At 36.1% G+C, this 21321-nt stretch overlaps 1 protein-coding gene across 6 annotated transcripts in view; it reads left to right on the plus strand.

Annotated features, from left to right (window-relative positions):
• LOC124636163 (kinesin light chain) overlaps positions 1-21321 on the plus strand; it is a 60845-nt gene that overhangs the window by 2228 nt on the left and 37296 nt on the right. For 3 of the 6 annotated variants that reach the window (XM_047172101.1, XM_047172103.1, XM_047172102.1), the window contains exons 1-2: positions 13110-13242; positions 17821-17987. The exons of 1 other annotated variant lie outside the window; for it this stretch is intronic. In XM_047172101.1, coding sequence (XP_047028057.1) covers positions 17959-17987 — 29 coding nt within the window. In that variant the 5' untranslated portion in view covers positions 13110-13242; positions 17821-17958. Of the gene's footprint in view, positions 1-13103; positions 13243-17820; positions 17988-21321 lie in introns of those variants that run through there. 2 more of the 6 variants (XM_047172098.1, XM_047172099.1) reach the window with 2 other exon arrangements.

Here is a 21321-nt window from a genome sequence, read left to right on the forward strand (position 1 = left end):
ATAAACCGCTGACATAACCTTGTAATAGCGCAGTATAGATTTAGAAAAATATTGTTTACCAAGTTATTTGACACTCAGTTTGGCACAAAATTATAACATTCATTGATTATTGATATAATAATGTTGTTTTAATGCTCCTCAATTGTTAAAACGGTAAACAACCAGCAAAAATATTTTTATCGTAACTGCAACGCCATTGCAAAGTTACGTCGTCAGTTCAATCGCGACGTGTCAGGAACGCATTCTCTGAATGGCCGAACTATAATCTGTTATTTCATTGAGGTTTAGAAGTTAATTACCTATACATATTATCATTTCTTATTTATTGAAAGTGTATTTTACATGGAAACCAGCCATTTCTCGCATGAACACAACATTTTCTGTGCAACTGACATATTTGACACATAACAACTCTAAAACAAAGACCCAATTGGCCAAATATGTCACACATAGACGAGATGAGAATGCCAAAAACCATATAACCAAAACACACAATGAAATAGATTTTTGTTTGTTTTGGTAACAACCCTTCAACTCCCAACTTAATAGCTATAGTCAGCTATGCCAATGGGGTCCCTGGGTCAAAGGAAATGGTGTTCCGATTTCATAACACATTTATAAGCTCCAATATTCAAGTGTCATAGACATTGTTTACAATGGCACATTGTGCAACAAGATCTTGTAACAATGGCTCATTAATTCTTTCATTCTTAGAATTAACCTTATCATAAATGACCTGACGACTTTCTTTCATTTATCAACTAGTGAACTATTATAAAATCATTATTTATATAATATGTAACACAACAAAAAGTTCTTTAAAAATGGTACAGTTGCAGCCTGTTACTTTAATAAAATTCATTGTATTTAAATGTTGTGAACATACATAATGATTTCTTTATTGCCCCTTCATATATTACTTTGGTACAACACAATGAGTTTTTGATGAAAATATATTGCACTGACCCAGTTTATTTAATTAAGAGTAGTATCTATTGTAGGATGTTATTTAGTTTATTCTTGTTTATTAAATCAGATGAAGTTTTAGAAGTGGTCGCAACATAATATAGGTACTCAGTGGCGTAGCGTGGGTATCTGCCGCCCGGGGCAGTTGTCGATTTTGCCGCCCCTTCCCGTGTATTTTTTTTACCAAGTGTTACTGGCCGTTTGTCATTTTTAACTGACTTCAAAAAAACGGTTTTTTTTTGTATCGACGTTAAAAATCATCAAATGACCCTTTCCGCTGTGAGTTAGCAGCGGTGAGGGAGTGTCAGACTCTTACTGACTAAAAACCGTCGTGTTCCGTCGAAGGCTTTATGTTCCAGAGCCGCGGAACAACCCGCAGCCCCGGCAGAAGGGGGAGGTTCTCAAGTAGACTTTTATATCTTTGTTACTTGATTTCTTGAAGGTTTTAAAATTCTTTTAGGTACCTACGCAGGCTAGCGAAGTAGGTACCTATAAGTATATATGAAATTGAAATAATTTAAAAAGCGGGGCTACTTTAAACTATTTAACAAATTAATTTAATTTACGGGATTAACACTTAAATTAGTTTCCATGGAACTATACCTAAGCGTGAAATTTGGCTTGTGTCTAGGTAGGCCTATTGCTTATAGCATTCAAGTTTATCTAAACCAGTGGTTCTTAACCTTTTAGTCATGAGGGACCACTTTAAACTAAAGTTTGTCTTGACGGGGACCACCTCATCGGTTTACCTAAATTAGCACTCTGCTAAACGCATGTCGGCAGTTGTGTAGGTAAGCAAATGCAAATAGAGAAAAACTTGCGTATGTAGTTCCCAAATGCGCGAGCGAAGCGAGCGCGAAATTTTTATCGGACTTAAACCAAATATTACGTAAAATTTAGCCCAAACGTACTTGACTTTTTGTTTGTTGACAGATGCAAAAATAAGGGCACATCGTTTTTGAATACGCGAGCGAAGCGAGCGCGAAATTTTAATTATTTTTTATTTAAGACTCAAAACCAAAATTACGTAAAATGTAGTGTCAAGAGTGTTTTAAGTACCAAATTTTAACATTAATTGATTTTAAGTTTAAAAAGTTTCAACTTTCTTGTTTAATGTTTTGCTATTGTTAGACAGTTTTATGTAGCGGCGCAGATACTAGTTGCGAACAATTTTTTTTTATTCGGGTAAATTTTGCCGCCCCCTAAAAGCTGCCGCCCGGGGAATTTGCCCCCCTTGCCCCCCCCACGCTACGCCACTGTAGGTACTAACAATAAACTGTCTGTTTAAATTTATGATAGTTCATTTCTTTTCAGCCAATTGGATGCAGTTGGTATGACAAATTACAGATAATGGATTGATAAAAGTTATCAATATCAACTTCCAAAAAAGCGTGTCATGGTTGTAACAGAGATCTCGTATTTTATTTAATCTCAGTTGTTTACAAAACTCATATATCTTAGGAAATACATTTCTATACACATATTTTAGTTCAATTCACTCACCCTTATGGAAGTCTTATAAACTCGTAAAATAATTTAGATAGACCTCAAAGCTTTCTACTATAAAACCTTGTTGTATAGGCTGATTGACCTTGTCAGCAATGTGAATAAACCTATTAAAAAAAATTGGCAAATCGTTCACAATATAACTTTGAAATAAACTGACAGAGGAACAGTTTTGCGATAATAAAACCTACCTGCTTGGACCACTGCCAATGTTTTTGGTAACTCAGTTAGTCGTTGAGTCATACCCAACATATTACCTAACTCTAATACTAAAACTAATGTTGAATAGAATTTAAAATATGCTTGATATTGCCTTGACTTTGTTTAATATTGGGGACACAAAAAACAGGTTAATGTTCTGCAATCTAGAATAATACCTTGATTATTACGATCTGAGACTAATTATGAGCTCATAATTAGCCAGACAGCAATTTAGCATTTCGAGACTGATCGTCATTTTCATAAAGATCACAACAGAATGTCAAATCAATTATGTATGTCACATCATTAATCTATAAGAACTTTAGATACCGTACTCTACTGACTTTTCATAGTCTAGCTAGATATGGGTTAATGGGTTAATACAAGGGAAGATTACCCTCCAGATATGTTGAGTAAAACAACAGGAAAGATGTTGTAATTTAACTACTCAATGTAACTGCGTCTTCACGTGTCTCCCTCAATATTTAACTGGATCTCGAAAAAAATATTCAAGCTAGGCCGTTTATATGCAGACTAGTTGAACCGTGAATAAAGGGATAAAAACTCCCGTACTGCTATTAAGTATGAATTCGTCTCGCTGCTGCAGACAGTTGTTAGACTGCGGTGATTCACCACCAGCAGGAGAAATTATTATTAAATTTATTGCTCCTGAGATATTAAGTACATCAACTTCTGTCTGCAGTGATGCTACAAGTCATTCCAGTCTGCGACGGTACCCGAGGTCTGTGTCCCGAAATATTGTAGACGTGGAAATACTAGGTCTCCTAATAAAACAATATTGGCCTTACTACAAAAACTTTAACAACTGTTTTACACTTGTCTAAAAAAAATGTGGTTCCAAAATGAACCTTATGTCAACGTCATAATTTGACATTTTTTTAGACAAGTCTTAAACTGACGTTAAAAAGTTTTTGTGGTAAGACGGTATTTGTTTTAGCTCTATGTAAGTGGCGGGTATGATAACCATTACATACAGACATACAAACTACCGTAATGTTAGTGTACATGATACGCTTTAACGCATCATTCCGCTTTGACTGGATAAAGATAAAACACTAACAAGTGTCAATGGAGTTGAGTAGATCTCGTTTATTAATTTATATCTATAACAGTAGTATCCTCGATAGCAGTCATTGTTACTCCAAGTGGATAATTGAGGGACTCTGAAGGTGAATACGAATATACCGGGTATTGCCCGCCAATTAACTTTGTTCTAAGAAGAACCTCTATGCACAAATCAGAATAAATACATAAAAATTTGTAACGTTCCTTACATTATTCGAGCATTATGTAAAATATAACAAACCTCCATGCAGATTTATTTTTTAATTTACAATCCAAGTTGCTATACTTGACGAGGTCCACAGACCTCATTAGTATCAAAAGACACTTGTATTCGGACCGATACAGGCCGTATCCGATGTCCATTGATCCGTAGGACGGAACAATGCACACGAGGCGGCGCCTGCGCAGGGCTGGCGTGCCCTCGCGCAGAGTTCACGGTCGCGCGATGCCCGACAATGACAGACCTGTCGGCCGACAAGTGGGCGAATGGCGAGCATTCAGTGTCTAGTAAAAAGTTGGGAAGTTTTCACACATTCGATAATGATAGTCTTATCGACTGTGTAAATCGAGGATATTCGATAAAAGGCTACTTACTGAGACGGTGGTACTTAAAGACAAGAGCCTATGTAGTCTTATAATTAACTTCTTCGTAATAATTGTCAGGTAGGAAGTAACATACCTCTTTTTATACCTTATGAAATGTTATTTTAAATACGAGAACATCACTTTTACTTTTAACAATTATGTAATTAAAATAATGATTAAGTACTCATAAAAACTTGCAACTACATGATCAATTTACTTGAAAATCAATTTGTTCGACGCGTCTTGATAATCTTGATTACATAGCAAAGATGTGTGGATAATGCGTCTATGAGTAAAAGCTATAAAAAGTCCATTAGAATGCCGTCAGTAATTTGTGCTAACTTATTGCAACGATGCAACTCACGGCTACCATTAAGTTAGCTTTTTTATTTTTCCTGTCTACGAAAGTACCGTCCTGTCTTCCGAAGACGAGGGATCGTCCGGTTTCAGTCTATCGGATCGATTTATATTCGCAATTGTATCGTTGGTGCCATTGTATGCATCGGCGAAGAAGGACGTCTGGTATGCTGAGCCGTAGAGGCAATTGACTCCGTAATTCTACGTACGGTTTGCAAAACTTGATCATCGTTTCCTGCAATTACGAATCGATATAGTGGTCACCGATCGGTAATAGGCATTTTAATCGGTTCTTAAGAATCTTGCATTGGAGAAGTAGTTGCATTTATAGTCCTGTTATTCGTTATTATCTACGAGTAATTGGATTGCCACATTAAATTATGTACGCAATGAACATCTCATTCCCCATAGCAATAACATGGCCAAGAAAATTTAATTTTCGAGCATACTTTACGAGACATGTTTTTGCCGCATGCGACATTCCCGAGCCATTTGCGATAATTCCCTCCCCGTCTGCATGGAATGTAGCTCCGTTCTTTTATATTCAGGTTTCCCTGTTTGACCTTGACCTTCTGTAAAGAATCCGCCGACGGCCTCTGAAATTTATCAAGGAATGGATGAAATACTTCACCTTTTTATGCATGGCTACCTTTTGTTCTGGAATTCTTCCGCAGCATTGTTCTTAATGCTTTCTAGTGCTTTATTTTTACGATGTTCACAGAACTATTCGCTGACCTAGCAAATTAAGCTTCCTCGCTCAACCGTTTTATATTCTTTTTGTTTTTAAGAACTTCTTTAGCGTGCTCAAGATCTTAGGTAGACAGATATTTATGACGACTTTTGAATCCGTTTTCTAATTCAGTGTTAAAATTCACGGTTTGCATTAAAAAACAAAGAATACTAGATTAGTGGAATTAAGAAAGGGAAAGTAATAAGTACAAATGGAATAGAAAGGCTAAAAATGTGCCCCAATTTTCTCCGTAAGCTCATAATTCAATTATTTCGTTCATTTGGGCCACCTGCAGTATTCTGAATCACGGCCTATTGTTTACCAAGTTTACTGTAAGTAATGATTCACTTAAAATATCTTTTTATGCGTTTTTGTGATTCAAAGGTAGTGTAAAAGTTGTACGGTTGAGTCAAGTGCATCTAGTGTCTAGACAAGTGAATGAATAAGTGAGAGATATTAATTTCTTGCTTTCAAAGTTAGGGTAAGTTTATGTTTATTTTATACGTCAGGATCAGGATACTACTTAAATTTTAACATGGTTGATACTTCGCGGATGGTAAAATTTACTAAGAGCATGAATTCTGATATTCGCATTGAGTAGTCTTTCTACAACTTCGTCACTCTCAACATTTAGATTGACGTTTATGTAACTAAGATAAAAAATCTTTCGTACGCTCTTGCAGCATTGTTCATCTAATTGAGATATTAAGATATGGCGGTATTGACACCGATAGCTACATTATTACTCATTGTATTATCTCCAGCAATTTCCCTTGATCGTAAATCAGTCATGGTGATGCATTAGCTCTCCCATCTGATATCTATCAGAAGTTCTTCATTGTTCTCATATTCGTTACTTCATTATGGAGTTGTAATACTTTCTTTATTGCTTTCGATGTTGACTTGCGCCTATCAATAAAGTTTAATGGCCTTACTACAAAAACTTTAACAACTGTTTTACACTTGTCTAAAAAAAATGTGGCTCCAAAAGGAACCTTATGTCAACGTCATAATTTGAAAAGTCTTAAACTGACGTTAAAAAGTTTTTGTGGTAAGACGGTAATAGTTCTATCTAGTGACTCACCGGAGCTTACTCGGGTTGCAATGCCAGCAATATATATTTGTTTGACATGAGGTAAGTACATGTCTGGTCTGTGAATCATTTCGGAAGAAGAAAAATGGGTTCGTATCCTTGTAGGACTCCGCTTTCTATATGTATTCATGTAGATTTATACAAATGGCTCTACTTACTTATATTCTTTATTCTAGTTGATACAGTAACATGTATTGAATCTGTAATTAGCTTCTTCAGACTTTTCGTTCGCCCTATACATATGTGTGTGATGTAGAGGTTCCTGTAATATTTGCCAAGTGTTGACAATTATTGGCACTTGACGTTATTCTTTTGCATTCTTTCAGCCGAATTATAGGTCTTTTTCTTTAGTTAGAACCTTACTTTACCTGAAAAGATGGTTGGAAACTAAGCTTCAAAGCTTAGCTCTAACAAAAGATTATCTAAGGTTATGTTAGTATTTGGTTTAGGTTTCTAAACAATAACGAACAATCGGCCAGCTGTTTATAAATACCAAACTGTATTCAGCAGACAATGTCCATGACCGCTTCAGATCACGCAGAGCCCGCGCCGTCATGACTCATAGCCTAGGGTTGCTAGATTTTACACGATATCTTCAAACGTTGCCAAGTGTAAAATTTCACGGTTTCGGTAACGGTAGATAAAATTTAGGTGTTGATGTCTTGCAGTGTGTGTGGGCTGTGAATGCATGAAGAACTTGAATTAAGATTCTTGAATAAGTTAGCAGTGAGGACTCTTGAATTCTGACGTAAAGAGCCTTTGCGTCAAGAAATACTTTGACGTCCTCTTTTACATTAAGATTCGATTAAGCTTTGTATCGCATTTTCAATGAATCTTTATTTAAAATAAACTTCTTCAAATAGGTTTTAGAATATCTGATAACACAAATGGTGACCCTAAACTGTGAACACGATTAATCGCACAGAATTCGTTCCACATGATGCGACGCTTGAAAGCTAAAGTTACATTTTTAACGACAATTAATTTCCGTTTTCACGACATGGAAGTTACTTTATAAATCAATCTGATGTCAGTTAATTAGAGAACACTGTTATTTTGAATTACGCTAAATTGCTTGTAGTTATGATTACTTCGCGTGTTGTAGGATTGATGCTAATCCGTTGTTTGTCACAAAGGAGACAAATGGTACTTTCAGAGCTGTGGCGTCTTTACTAAGTTAGTTTTCTGAGTTTCTAATCTCCTCAGTCTTATTAACAAAGTTCGTCATTACATTCCCAGGTAGGAATAACATACGGATTACTTCTCCTCGCGGCTTTTAGAATTAAAAAGGCAACTAAGTATCGGTCCCGCCGTAACATTACAACTTAACGCGGTTTAAAATCGACTAAACGCAGCACCAGCACAAATTAGAGCTTCATAAACGTTTGCTTTATGACCGCTGCATGGAAACAAGTTTATTTGTAGTGATGTAGCATGTTACAGTCCAGTGAAACGCTGAATACTCGTGAATTTGGTAAATAATACTAACATTATTGTGTGAATTTACTTTATCTTGTTTAAATTTCAGTAATAAAATTGCTTTGATTCTAATAATCCTTTGTCTAGCACCCAATATCGTCGAAATTTTAGTGTCCCATTTAATCCCGAGCCTCCGTAATTTGCAAGTCCTGGGAATCGAGAGCCCTGATTGGTTCAATCTGTCGATCTAGTTTCTCCCATCACTAGTTTCCTGTAAGTAGTTAGAGCTGTAACTGCCGGCAATCAGCGAGCTAGTGCGGTCTCAATTTGCCGATATTATCGGTTTTTGCCCTGCATTTATGTTGCATTTAATCTCATATCAGGGATCTTAAGGTTTAGAAATATCGGCCAAGATCATTAATGTAATTGATAGATCGCGTTTTCTGAACATGTGGTATTTATTGAAGGTCATGTTATTAAGGTGAACATGTGAAGCTAGATAAACCATCTGTCGACGAATAAAGGGTAAAGAAGTAAATAGACACAAATCTTGAAAATGAATGAAAGAAATACCACCTATCCATTTTGTCAGAGAATTGTTCCTATAACTGCCATCATAAGTCGTTGGACATGCGCTCGGTTTAAATCACTTAATATGTAGGTGTCGTAGCAAGCCTGTAACAACCGGGGGAGAGATAGGTTGAGCTAAATTTAGCTCGGGACTAACAAGTCTAGCAACCTGCAATACCCACACTTGAACAAGTGCAGTGGAAAAATGTTGCGCTTGCACGCGATGTGAGCATTCCACTCAAAGATTATAACAAAACTTTATCTACGTACAGACAAATTATGATCCTGATGTCTTAAATGATTAGATTGAAAAATGAGTTTTGTGTCCAACGCAATATTCAAAATGGTTTTCATTTTTCTCAAAAGAAATTGGCGTGGTCTTAAACGAGTTAACCCTTGTTTGTGTTACATTATATCGTCAGATATTGATTGTTGGTTCAAGCTACAAGCTATTTTTGTACTCTTAATATTTCATCGTGTTTCTTTTGACGTAACTTGATAGACTTCATCAAACTTCTTACAAAGCAAGTAATCTTTTAAAGTTATCTCTTTATCTTTATGTAAAAGAATGTGCTCTCTCGCTATCTTTGAATAATAATCAATGTTATTATTACCTATTGGGTTCGAAACACGCTAGTTATAATTGGCAATATCTCAAGGGAAAGCTAATCGTCTTGGAGCAAAAAGTCCACTAGCCTTTGTTACTAGCCCAGCTATTACAAGATAATAGATTTGTATGTACTCCTGTACATTATTGGCTCGACATTCGTTTGGTGTATTGTACAGAGAGAAAGCAATTTCTTTGGGTAGATTACTTTTAGTGAACATACGATCTGTCTTAGGGGAATTCTGGCATTGACGTCCCATTCGGACATATGATTAATATTGAATCTCCTTTGATTGGATTTGCTTGCACATATCCCATCTAGAAGTGCTTATTTGTAGAGTATCATAAAATGACAATGAATGTGTAAAATGTGTAGATTGTTACTTTAAAATACGTAAGGAAAACGTGCTTTGATAAAAATACTGTTTATGACTGACCCACTTAACTTTTATCACTTTTGATCAGTCGGTGAATGACTTATTCTGGTTATGAAACATATTTACTTTAATTTAAACAGTGCTTGCGTGTGAAGTGAGTGAGTCATTGGAGTCAATGAAGTTTATTGAAAGTATTCGCAAATGTGTTAGCTTTGTTACATTCTGAATAACTGTCAGATTGTTGCATTATTGTGTTTTTACTAACGGTATAAATGTTATTTGCACACAATTAAATTCTGCAATAACTGTTAAAATGTCATCAATGCTTGGAATGTGTTCCGCATTTCAATAAAGCAATGAATATCGTTTACTTCCTGTATTAAATAGTGGAAGTCTGATAAGTTTGATAAATATAGTAACACTGAATAAGATAACAAATCGGCCGATACTCTCACGTTCATTTTTCCTTAAGCTAAGATAGAGGAAGTTAACTATTCAAAGGGAATTTCTACTCTCATCTAAAGCAAACTGAGCTAATGAAAATCTACTCTGATTTAATTAACCGGCCCACTCAGCAGATACGGCTAGTCTATACAAAGTAACTGTCTTCCCTTACTTACATTAGTAGGTACTATTACGTCAGTGTGAAAGTTTTTCGGCTCGTAACGTGGGAATTTAATCAATTGTTTGATTTTAATTAAAATTGTATCACAGCTTTGTTTGTTGTTTGTCCGTTGTATAATATCGATTGTATCTTGATTGGGAAGGTAGAAATGTGATTAACTGAAAAGGTTTTCACTTTTTCAAGTAGCCCTGGAATTGTTTAATTTGTCTCAAGCAGAAATACCATTTCGAAAAACAATCTTGTAGTAAGCATAAACTTCTAAATGTTTCTATGGAAAATGAAATATTTACGAGGATTCGACAGCATTAGAGCTTAAATTCGTGACCTAAAAAGGAAACAGCCAAGCGTGTTTAATTTAAATAAATTGATGCCGGGCCGGGAATGAATTTTCAAGCTTAGTATTTGCAAATACCGGATACAAGGGTTACAGGTTCAATTTGCTTTCGTTAATATTTACAGCAAAATTTTCTTTCCCTGTAAGTCACGATAGGAATTAATTATTTCTTTGCTTTGTTTTCTTGTAGTTCCAATGTTTCGAATTCCTTTTGGAATAAGTCTAGCATACCAGACGAAATTACTTTTATTTAACCAACTACGTTATTATACACTTTCTTTGACGTAGTTTTTAACTTTATTTTTGTGCTCTACATGGTCAGTGTACTGTGGGTATATGAACGGTTTTTTCTTGCCTAGCTAAGTGCTTTTTTGCTGATGACTAATTTAAATAGTTATCTTTTTACTTTATGCTTTTTGTGGCGTTCCCCAAGGGCAGGTGTTTGGGCCTCGTTTTAAATGTTATTTATTACTGAGCTGCAGTCCAGTGTTATCTCATACATTATTTAAACCACTTTTCACATTGTCTGCGCATTAATTAAATCTTTTAAAATGAGACTGACCAATTCGAAAGGGGCATTTGGTCAGTCTCATTAAAGGGATACTGAAATGTAACTTTGTGATATGTAGCCGTAGGTGGTTCAAAAAGTACGAACGTTAAAATTAAAGCAAGCAAAAAATACTGGTATACAAGAGGCACGTGTACTCGTCTAAATAGCACGGTACCACATAAAGCATTATTAGGCAAAAAGAAAACAACAAAACAAGCGGCGGAGTTTACGTAGAAATTTGTGGAGGTATAATATCCAACAACAAGTATATGCTGCAATATATGCACGCAAGTGCTGCCAACCGCACAGGGTGACCATCCTGTACCCTGCTTAGTTAGCTGAAACAATTTTATTAATATCAGGGCAGCTCTTTTATAGGAACATTCACAGCATCATGATGAATTTGCCCCTTAAATTTACGTGTTTTCAGAAACTTTATAACGATTATTTGTCAGTTATCATTGTTGATACTATTGCAACAAATAAGGAAGTTCCGGTGCTTAGGGAACACGCAAAATAGATTATCTAACCATTAAAAGGACTCAATTTTGTCGATGAAATAATATAGGCGTTATTAATTCCAATAATCTTTGATTAAATTCCAAACCCCTTGCAAGTTGATTTAAAGTAAGTGGTAATTCAAGGAAATGGGGTCACGAAGTTCCTCGCTAGCTTTGAGCTTAACGTTGTTAAACGCTTTAGTTAAAACCATTGTACAGCGTGGTCTAGGTTAAAAGTTCCAATTGGTTTTAGCTGTTTAACTTCTTACTAACCTTTAGCGATAAGTATTCATGACTACATTATTATTCTCCAACTTTTATCAGTCAAGTTTTTCACTACATGAGAGCTCTCATTCGTGTTTCCGCTATTTGACCTCTTATTATCTGAATCCTGTCTCAAGTCAATATTTTATTCTACATTTTTAAGATAAGCTGTATAATTTCATTGTTCTTATCTAAGCTATGCGTTTGTATTGTTTGCCAGACATTTTGGCGTCTGCGTATCGATTCTCGTGACCTTGCAAAAGCTTATGTAACTTTTCATTTGAAGGTCTCCGCATCCCGGTCTTGTCTTCATGTATTTAAGTGAGCTTCGTTTTAGTGGTAATGGATGGTCTGTTCGGGATAATGGGCTGGGGTAATAAAGTGGATACGGTAGGCAGGCTGGTTGATATGAGGACCGTTTCAATCAAAACGTGATTAATTATATCGCTGTTGGTACTGAGGTGATGATGGATGAATTTGAATCCTGTCTCATAAGGTTTACGTCTGAAGAAACGTATCACACAATAGTTAAGTATACTGTAATTGTAATCGCTCTAGAAAATAATCTGTATGAAATAACAGAACTTATTTGAAAGTCAGAAAGCGGCTATTTTCAGTATTAATGCATCATCATTTTGACGGCCCAAAACACCGTACTCGTGACGTAAATGACTAACCGTAAAATAAATTTTAATAAAAATTAAAAACTCCAGTGTGCCATCAGTATTATTAAAAGCTTCCCTAAATTATTTATCAGTCCATTCATCACGATTGATGGTAACCCTGCATATTGCGCATGTGTGCGTCAGTGCATACGCGTAACTTGCACAAGTGCGCTTGTAGTGAGCAGGGCGTGGGTAGGGGTGGCCACCCCAGCTAACGCGATTGGAAAACTTTAGGGCGGTGCAATCGCTCGAAAAACGAGTATTTTTTTTACTTCACTTTTATTAGAATTTGATTGTGGAATCGGAAGAATGCTGGGAAAGAATATTGGAGATGGCGAAAATTGGATTATAAAGTTTTAAGTTCATCATTGCTGTTTGTTTTTCCATAAATAAAACATCGAATCTTTGTTCTTCGTAGCCTTTGTGTATGAAATATGTATACTATAATTCTTATGTCATGAATATGCACTATAATGTACATAGCATAATCAGTTTTATTGTTACGCTACGTCACACTAACACGTGCAATAAAAGTCGCGTTTATTATTTGTACAGTCCATCTATAGTGGTAATCCACTTGTCGTTATTTTTCTACATCTATCGACTCGATAATGCTAATCGCGGCGCCTAGCTGCGTGCGCCACACTATACTCGGCCTCCAGTCGATGTAGTTTAGTACGCAACGAGCGACCGACGCGAACGGACGTCGCGACGCTCCTCAACGTGCCGGCATTATTATAAAGCACTTTTTAAAAACATTCACGCGTCCTACGGAACCGTCCTCAGTTTTCTATCGTAATAATCAGTGTCAGTGCTTTTATGTTTATTCAACACCTTGGAAGGATTATTATGTATGCGCCAGGAATTCCGACTGCTTTCATCGAATATCTTTACCTCTTTTTTCCTATTACACAGTGGTTATTTACGCTTATCGGTCGTTCAGATATTGAATTTGTATAAAAATTTGAAATCGCATGTTTACCAACTAGGTCTGGTATGTTTATTCATTACATGCTTCTAATACGTCCCACAGTCAAACCGCTAAACCGGTTTTGTGGGAAAATGTTTATTTTAAAATTGTACATTTTTGAAATAATAAATAAATAAATAAAATAATAACGTAACGTTTTCATCGCTAGATATCGAACGAAAAGTTAAAATATTTTAATTAAAATACTAATGAAATAGGCTTTCTTAGATTTAATCTAGGTTTGTAAAATGCTGATAGTATCAATAAATATAACTTAATTAAAAAAGATTGCTACCTCTCATCTATATCGTAATAGAAAATCAGTTATCTACACAATGTAATTAAAATTCCAATCAACGGTTCAATTGTCTTCATCTTGATCATGACACTTTCTAACACAGCTTCACTATCTTCTACTTTCTTGACTTAATATCAACAGGTACAACCATATATTATGATATTTTTATGTAAACCATGATCAAAATGTCACTGTAAGCTTTGTAATAATTCAGCCATTTCGATCATGGCTATAAGTTATAACTGCACTATAGTTCGGCCATTCAGAGAATGCGTTCCTGACACGTCGCGATTGAACTGACGACGTAACTACATTCATTGATTATTGATATAATAATGTTGTTTTAATGCTCCTCAATTGTTAAAACGGTAAACAACCAGCAAAAATATTTTTATCGTAACTGCAACGCCATTGCAAAGTTACGTCGTCAGTTCAATCGCGACGTGTCAGGAACGCATTCTCTGAATGGCCGAACTATAGTTTTTAAAAGCGGCTAATGCATCGATAGAAGCATCCAAAATATATCAATTGAAATACGGCTCTATCATATTAAGCTAGAGTTGAAAATTGTATCATGGCTTACAAATTCCAAACTGCGGTTTGAGGATTATTAATGTCCATACGCGTTAATGCTTTAGAAGAATGTCCACTCTTCATTGTTATGCCGCTTTTGATACTGAAAGTCGAGTTCTAAAAGCGCCTATAGACTCATTAGAAAGTTTTGTTGTCGGCTGAAGGGCTGTTTAGTCTTCGAATAACAGCAAAGCCATTACTCGCGGCTGTCCATTATCGTTACCGGTCGAGTTAAGTCCATTTGTGGCGATAACGTCTGGTCGGACTTGCTGAGTTGAGATGATTCGCGACCGGCTGCCGTTGACCTATTTCGCCAAGTGACTGTTTTAGATATGATTGCAGAATGAACAGATGTCCCCAGACCGCGTGTGTTCTTCCCAACCACTAGCCCGCGAATTTATTTATATTGCCATTTCTTTGCTGTATCCACAATCCTAGATGACGTGTCTGCTGAATTCTTTTTTTACTGCAATATAGCTACATCACATCACACCGTTGTCTTCTTAAAAGCATTTAATCCGTGAACGTACCTCCGTTCTCAAGTGTGGATTGCTGCCGACAAGGGGATTGTCGGTGGGTAGTAAAGGCTTTTAGAGAACAATGGTTGAAATCTCTATCCCCAAGACAATCACTGAGACTCGGAGTGCAAATGCACTGAATTTTACTACTATTTTTACATTCAGTACTAGCTCCGTGCTCTTTAAATTTTCAGTTGGTCCGTCTACCTATGGTATAAAATTTTAATAGGTATCTCGAACTTATCATACAATAACTTCATTATTCATTCATGGAGTGCTATCGACCCTCCATTTGCATTCATAACGTCAAAGCGATCCTTTTTCAGTCACCTTTTCAAACGCTCTTTACATTCCTTGAGATTTCCCACAGGGATTTCACTGAGCACTCTTGATAAAACTGCAGGAGAAGTATATGTTCACTTCCTTAGCTTTTTAGACACTGCTCGTAGTTTTCATCTTATTCTGAGCTATTTGAAGAATTTTGTAGTTTTCAAAGCGAGCTGTATCGAACGGTTGTTACAATGAATTTGCTATACATGGCTTCGGTAAGCTCCTTAAGTGTACTAGAGTACAGCTAAGCCGAGGGTTATGGAAACATGTTTGTATAGGGTATTAGATAAGATACAAACCCTTGGAAACTGGTGAAGAGGTTAATTGAATGGTATTTCGCAGTGAAGGGTACTTCAGACAATGATGCTACTGTGATATAGGCAGGAGTTCATCCAACTTTGTTCAATTTTAATTGCGGGTTTTCTAGTGGATGGAGTATTTCAGAAATCAATTTATCTCTTCATTCCCCGTCTGTAGTCTCGGAATTTGTAATCGGTCCCTAGAATGTTAATAGACCTAGCTTAGCTGCTAAAGCACTAAGATTCAAGGATTCCTCCATTCCGCTAACGTGACTCACCCTGTTCAAGAAACGAACCACACATAAATTAATTAGTGCAGTTCTAACGGTGAAAATGTAGCATAGTTTCTGATATAATTGATGTATCAACAAGTTAGGCTTATTACGGTTAAAGATAACTACTTGCGTTACCGGAATCGTCAGCAGAACGCAGCTATGCAATGCTTGTTACTTGTTGGATGCACAAATACCGCCTCGCTACAATTAGCCAAGCGTTATTTGGACTTTGAAATCAAAGATTCTGTCGTGATTAGTCTTCTAATAAAGAAATTGATCGACGCTGAAAATTTTCTGAGCTACAAAACATGTTCCTTTTTAACAAGACTTAATGTTCACTGAAGTAATACCCAATTAGCCTGGGGTTTTGGATGAAATGGAAGAAACGTGTACTTGCGTATAATAAGCAACCCACATGAAAAATGTAACCTTCGTCAATTTTCCTCGAAGTGCCTACGTAAATACAAGTCCTTTTTTTCTTAGCGATCAATATTTAAGCCAGGACAAGCTGTGTTTTCTTTCTGGCTATCCGAAGATCGTTTGGCTCCGTCTGTGTCCTTTGTGCCAAAAAACCTCATAACGCTATGCTTTACCATCGTTTCGCTTAACTTTCTTATGATAGGTCGTTTTGTCTACCCCTTTGAGAGTATGTAGGACACGCAATTTCATCGGCTTTGTCATACTTGGTCTTACATAAAACCCGCATTTGACAAAGAAGCCTATTTATATACGAACTTGTTTGGATTTTAATTTAACCATCCGATTGAATAACAATTGAAAAACCTAAAGAAGCTTTCAGCTAAATGAATTTCCATAAACTTTTGTTCAGACACTTAAATGGAGTGACCATTTAAGTTATTGAATATTCAAATAGTAGTGTCGCATTGCGTCTTTTTGATGAACTTTTACCGACAAATTTGTTCTTGCTCCGATACTCATCTTTAATTTTAACGACGCGACGCTTCAGTCGTCCATTGCGATTTGAATAATCTGGTACAATTTATAATGTTTACGACATCGTCCAATAAGAACACAAGTTCGACTACTGAACTCAATTGCTACCTAATCTTGATACGTATAATATTCTTCAATCACGAAACTCAAAGATCAAGGCAGTCACAGATAATGATATCCTTGGCAACATTACAAATATTTTTGTTATTATCGAAGCATCAGACGCTGATAGCAGTACGAAAACAAACAAAGGAAACGAAACGATTTCTGAAGGGATCAACGACATACTGCCGACCCGCCGGCGTTGCGTAGGAGTCGGTCTATTTTCATTTCAGTTTGTATGTTACTCCCGCTCTAGTATTAGAGAAACGTATAGCTCTGTCTCTGTCAATTATTGTGCAATAATTGGCAACATATTTATTTTTCCCGTGCCGTGTGTGCCAAAAACACACGTGGATGACCTGAGCCCAGATAGATAATATAGTTTTGTAAGTGGTTTCCGTGATTCACGCCCGAGAGTGATTTCAAAACGTTGGTACGTAATAAATACGTTAGAGCGTTTAATTCTATTTGCTCTTGCCGTTTTTACGCTCTTCGTAAGATTTCTTTTCTGTAATTGCCATAATATTATTAATTTCTTTACCTGGTTTTCTCTTTTGATGAAAGTGAATATTTATATTAAACGTAATATAATAAGCAGCTATTTACATTACGTGGTCTTGTCGCGTTTTTAATATAGCATTGATATAATACCTATGTATAATTCAGATTTTCATACAAAAGCCCTCTCAAAAAAAGCATATTATATTTAAAACATAGTCTCGTTCTTAGATAAGCTCGCTGAATAAGTATACTTTTCATGTCATGAAAAGTGTCAACTGCAAACCTTTCCGCAAAGAAGGCGGAATGTAAAGCAATGTGAATGTATCTTATTTAATGGCTACGAAGTATTTTCTCTTTCATTCTTGGTTTGCTGAATCCCGTAGGATTTCAGTGATATTAACTCCAAATGGAATATCAGTTTCATTTGCCTCAAAATAGGAAATATCTGGCTTTATGCCTCAAACATCGAATTTTACAATAGCGTGATTCGCATTTTAGTCCTTCCAAGGTCTTTGGTAAACATGTGTGATCAAATCCATTGTACATCGAATCGTTTATATTCCAGTGGGCAGTATTATATGAAACGTAGTATTTTTTCTATACGTTTATTGTGTGCAAGCATTGTAGTGTCATAATGGTTTCTTCGTGTTAGTGCAGTGGAATGGATTGCATTTGTTAGTTCAACGACTACAACTGTTGTATAATGTCGAAGACTCTCAACGCCTACAGAATGTGAGTATAGTTTTTTACCATTTTAGTTTTTATGCGTTTTTATCAATTCTTTGAACTGAAGTGTGCAAAAATCAGAGAGACTAAATAGAATACTAGGAGCCTCTATTTTCGGAATAAATCAAGTTCTGCAAAGCTATTCATGGTTTAAATTTATACTCCTAGATCAAATTTAACTTTCTTGCTGTCGTAGATGCAGTTAGTTCTATTCGAGCATCGTTATCAAAACTTGTGCGACCGGTTTAAGTTGCATCTGGCCAACCTTTGAGTAAAAATGTGTCGTTTTGCCTGATACACATCTTCATGCCTTTTTAGTTTCACTGTCCTTGTCTTCTTATGGGTCAGTGAACTTATTTAGAATTGATGTAACTACCAAGATAATACTGCTTTCGTTAGCGGCTTTATATAATCTAGTTCAACAAGACAATAAATTCCAGTCGTTACTTAAAATGTAATTTTCAGCAACTACGTTCAGCGCGTTTATATTCATGACGTGAATGACACACTTCTCCCCTGAGAGTCATCGTGTAAACACTACAACAGTGACGTAATTAGGTCATAATGTGACATGATTGGATTACCTTTATTGATTCAGAGCAATCTAATCTGGGATAACTTCATCACAGCCGGACGTGTGACAAATAATCTGAAGTCAATTTATTGCGTAACTATGTTGCTAATAATTCAGTTGACTTCATTCCTAAGAAATATCTGGTCAGTGTAACAAGGCACTTCATCACATAAATCTTCATTAGCCCCATTAAATGTCTCTATCAATAAATCGGAAGCATCATCAGCCATGACAGTACATTTTCAAGGAGCACTAGTTAATTAATCACTGTGAAAGCTACATGAATCTCTCGGCACGAACAATTTACGATTAGCAGATTTATGTGGCCCTGTTATGACTTGCGTTATTGCCATCGTTCGTTTTGGATGTAAACTGTTCTTTAACTAGGATTAATATTTTATGGTCTGATGCTGAGATTGCTCTGATTACACGTCTAGGATAAGTATCTATATCTGTATCGTGTTTAAGATGTCGAAGATTACAATGTAAATACTGATCAAGAAGTGGTTTGTTAAAAAAGATAGTCAACTGACCTTAAGTTCAAATAAAATGTTAAAAACTACATAAATATGTAATATCGTGTCGTTAATAAACAAGAAGAATCCTAGAATGTCATGGTACCGCTTTATCAAGGTAACATTATTCAAAAAGACTTACCAAGCTTACTGAGGAGATATGCGAAAAATAAGATTTATGATGCTTCAGTAAAGGCTAAAACATCTTCATTCAAGAAAATGTTGAATAAGAATATTTGCCTTTCTGAACAAACTGAGAACTAACTTATATCAGTCAGTCTGAAAATTACAGCGTTCCCGTTAAAGTTAGCTCGCAAAACTGCCGACATGTGCCTTGTTAGGTTTACTTAACAAGTTAATCATGCTTCAAGTCGATCATGCTGTTACTAGAACAACTTTAAGCCTCGTAGTCTTGCCAAGGTATAAAAGTGAGACGTCCAACTTCTTGCCTTAAGATTTTCGTTTTCGCAAACTCTCACATTACTTCAAAACTGTTTAACGTTTCCACATTTCTTGTTTATTACGGAGACCTCAATCATTTTCTCATTACCGTCTATCGGTTTATTGGCAAACCCATCATTCCGTTGTCCTTCGGCAAAGGTTGTTTGTCCTTGACCTTTCCATTGAGAGAGGAGCTCATTCGGGTCCAATGTGATCTCGAAGGTCCCTCAAAATGAACTTTCAGGAACACTTCAGCCGTATTAATGTTTCCCTCCTACGCGTATTTCACTTTGCTTGAGTGATAATCGCTCAGAGGAAAGTTATGTTTCATGCTTTTGAACTCATTACAATTCAGGCTAATTTATTTACCCTTATAATTTAATCTAATTATGAGTTGTAAGAGCTAAATTGGAAAGTCATTTGCAACTTTGTATTTATTTTCGCCAATTACAACTTAGTAGAACAACTACTTTTGTAATAAGCACAAAGTGGCGTTTCGTTTTGCTTTATCACACTAAGTTGTACTAATTTTATGTCTGTCTGCAACAGCGTATAACCCATGTATTTATGGTAGCAAATTATAGAGTATCAAACGCTCGTTGTTCCGCGCGATGATTCAGCTTGATATATAACTTATCATCATTGCACTGCACTGGTATTAAATAAATTGTACTACGCGGATTTAAAACTACATTCTCCACTCGCTAGAATCCCGGGAGGCAATGTTTCAGAGTAAAATTGCAACCTTGTTTCATCCTTAGCGCACATTTTACAATTTACGTCAGAACTGTCGCATCTATATGACTTATTCAACCGCGGTCAGGTACAGCCCGGTTGACATAAAACTGAACGTTATATCCGCATGTGCAGAAATTTTTAATGCTGCCCTCACTGGCGCCTGGACGATGTCTAGACGCATCGATTGGCCTATGCTTGCCCTTTGTGTGGTCGATGTAATTGCATTAAGTGCACGTAGAACCCTTTGTTTCCTCAGTCATTAAAGGTGCGTCTATTTTTTTGGTCCTTTCAGGACGGTATTTCTCCTTTTGTGTTGGTTTTGAGTTTCACGTTGTACGACGACGGTAATGTTCAAAGTGCTGCATATTAGACTAATGGGCGTGCATACAATTTGAACTTTAATGGCCTCGCGTACGTTGCAAATAAAGGTGGAATTTTAATACCTTTGCCTTTGGCATTCAGTGAATAATTCAGTAAAGAAATCGCTTATTTTTATGCACTTCAAAGCCTCCACGAGAATTCTAGGACTAGCGCCAGTTCTTAGAAATAATTGACTATTTAATATGCTGACTAATGCTAGGTTCACGAGCCTTCTCAATTGCAATATGGTATGAAAGACGCCATGGCCATACTTGTATAATGACGCGGGCAAATTATTGTTTTTTTAGAAGAACACAAAGTAATCGGCATACATACAGTTGAAAGCGCGGAACGCTGATATTATTTATGCGATGAAAAGGTATATTATTAACGACATATTATTAGACATACGATTTAACGTCTGGAAAATATCCAAAACTCTAATTCAAGTACGTCTTGCAAGTTGTACCCTGTACGAACAGCGGTTTACGGCATTTCGTATGGCGTCTAGCAAAATTTACTGCGTCTCGCGACTTCAACATTAAAGTAAAAGAAGAAGCAAGAATTTTATTATTTCACGTACCGTGAGCAATCTTAAGTATTCGGTATTTTATAGAGAAGCATAAAGTTTTAATTGCCGATACCGAGACGGAGTGTACTTAAAAACAAATTAAGAAAGCTGTCATACTTTGGAAGTCCTGTTTTTAAAGTC

The sequence above is a fragment of the Helicoverpa zea genome, chromosome 14 (genome assembly GCF_022581195.2).
Source record: "Helicoverpa zea isolate HzStark_Cry1AcR chromosome 14, ilHelZeax1.1, whole genome shotgun sequence".
Classification (NCBI taxonomy): Eukaryota; Metazoa; Arthropoda; class Insecta; order Lepidoptera; family Noctuidae; genus Helicoverpa; species Helicoverpa zea.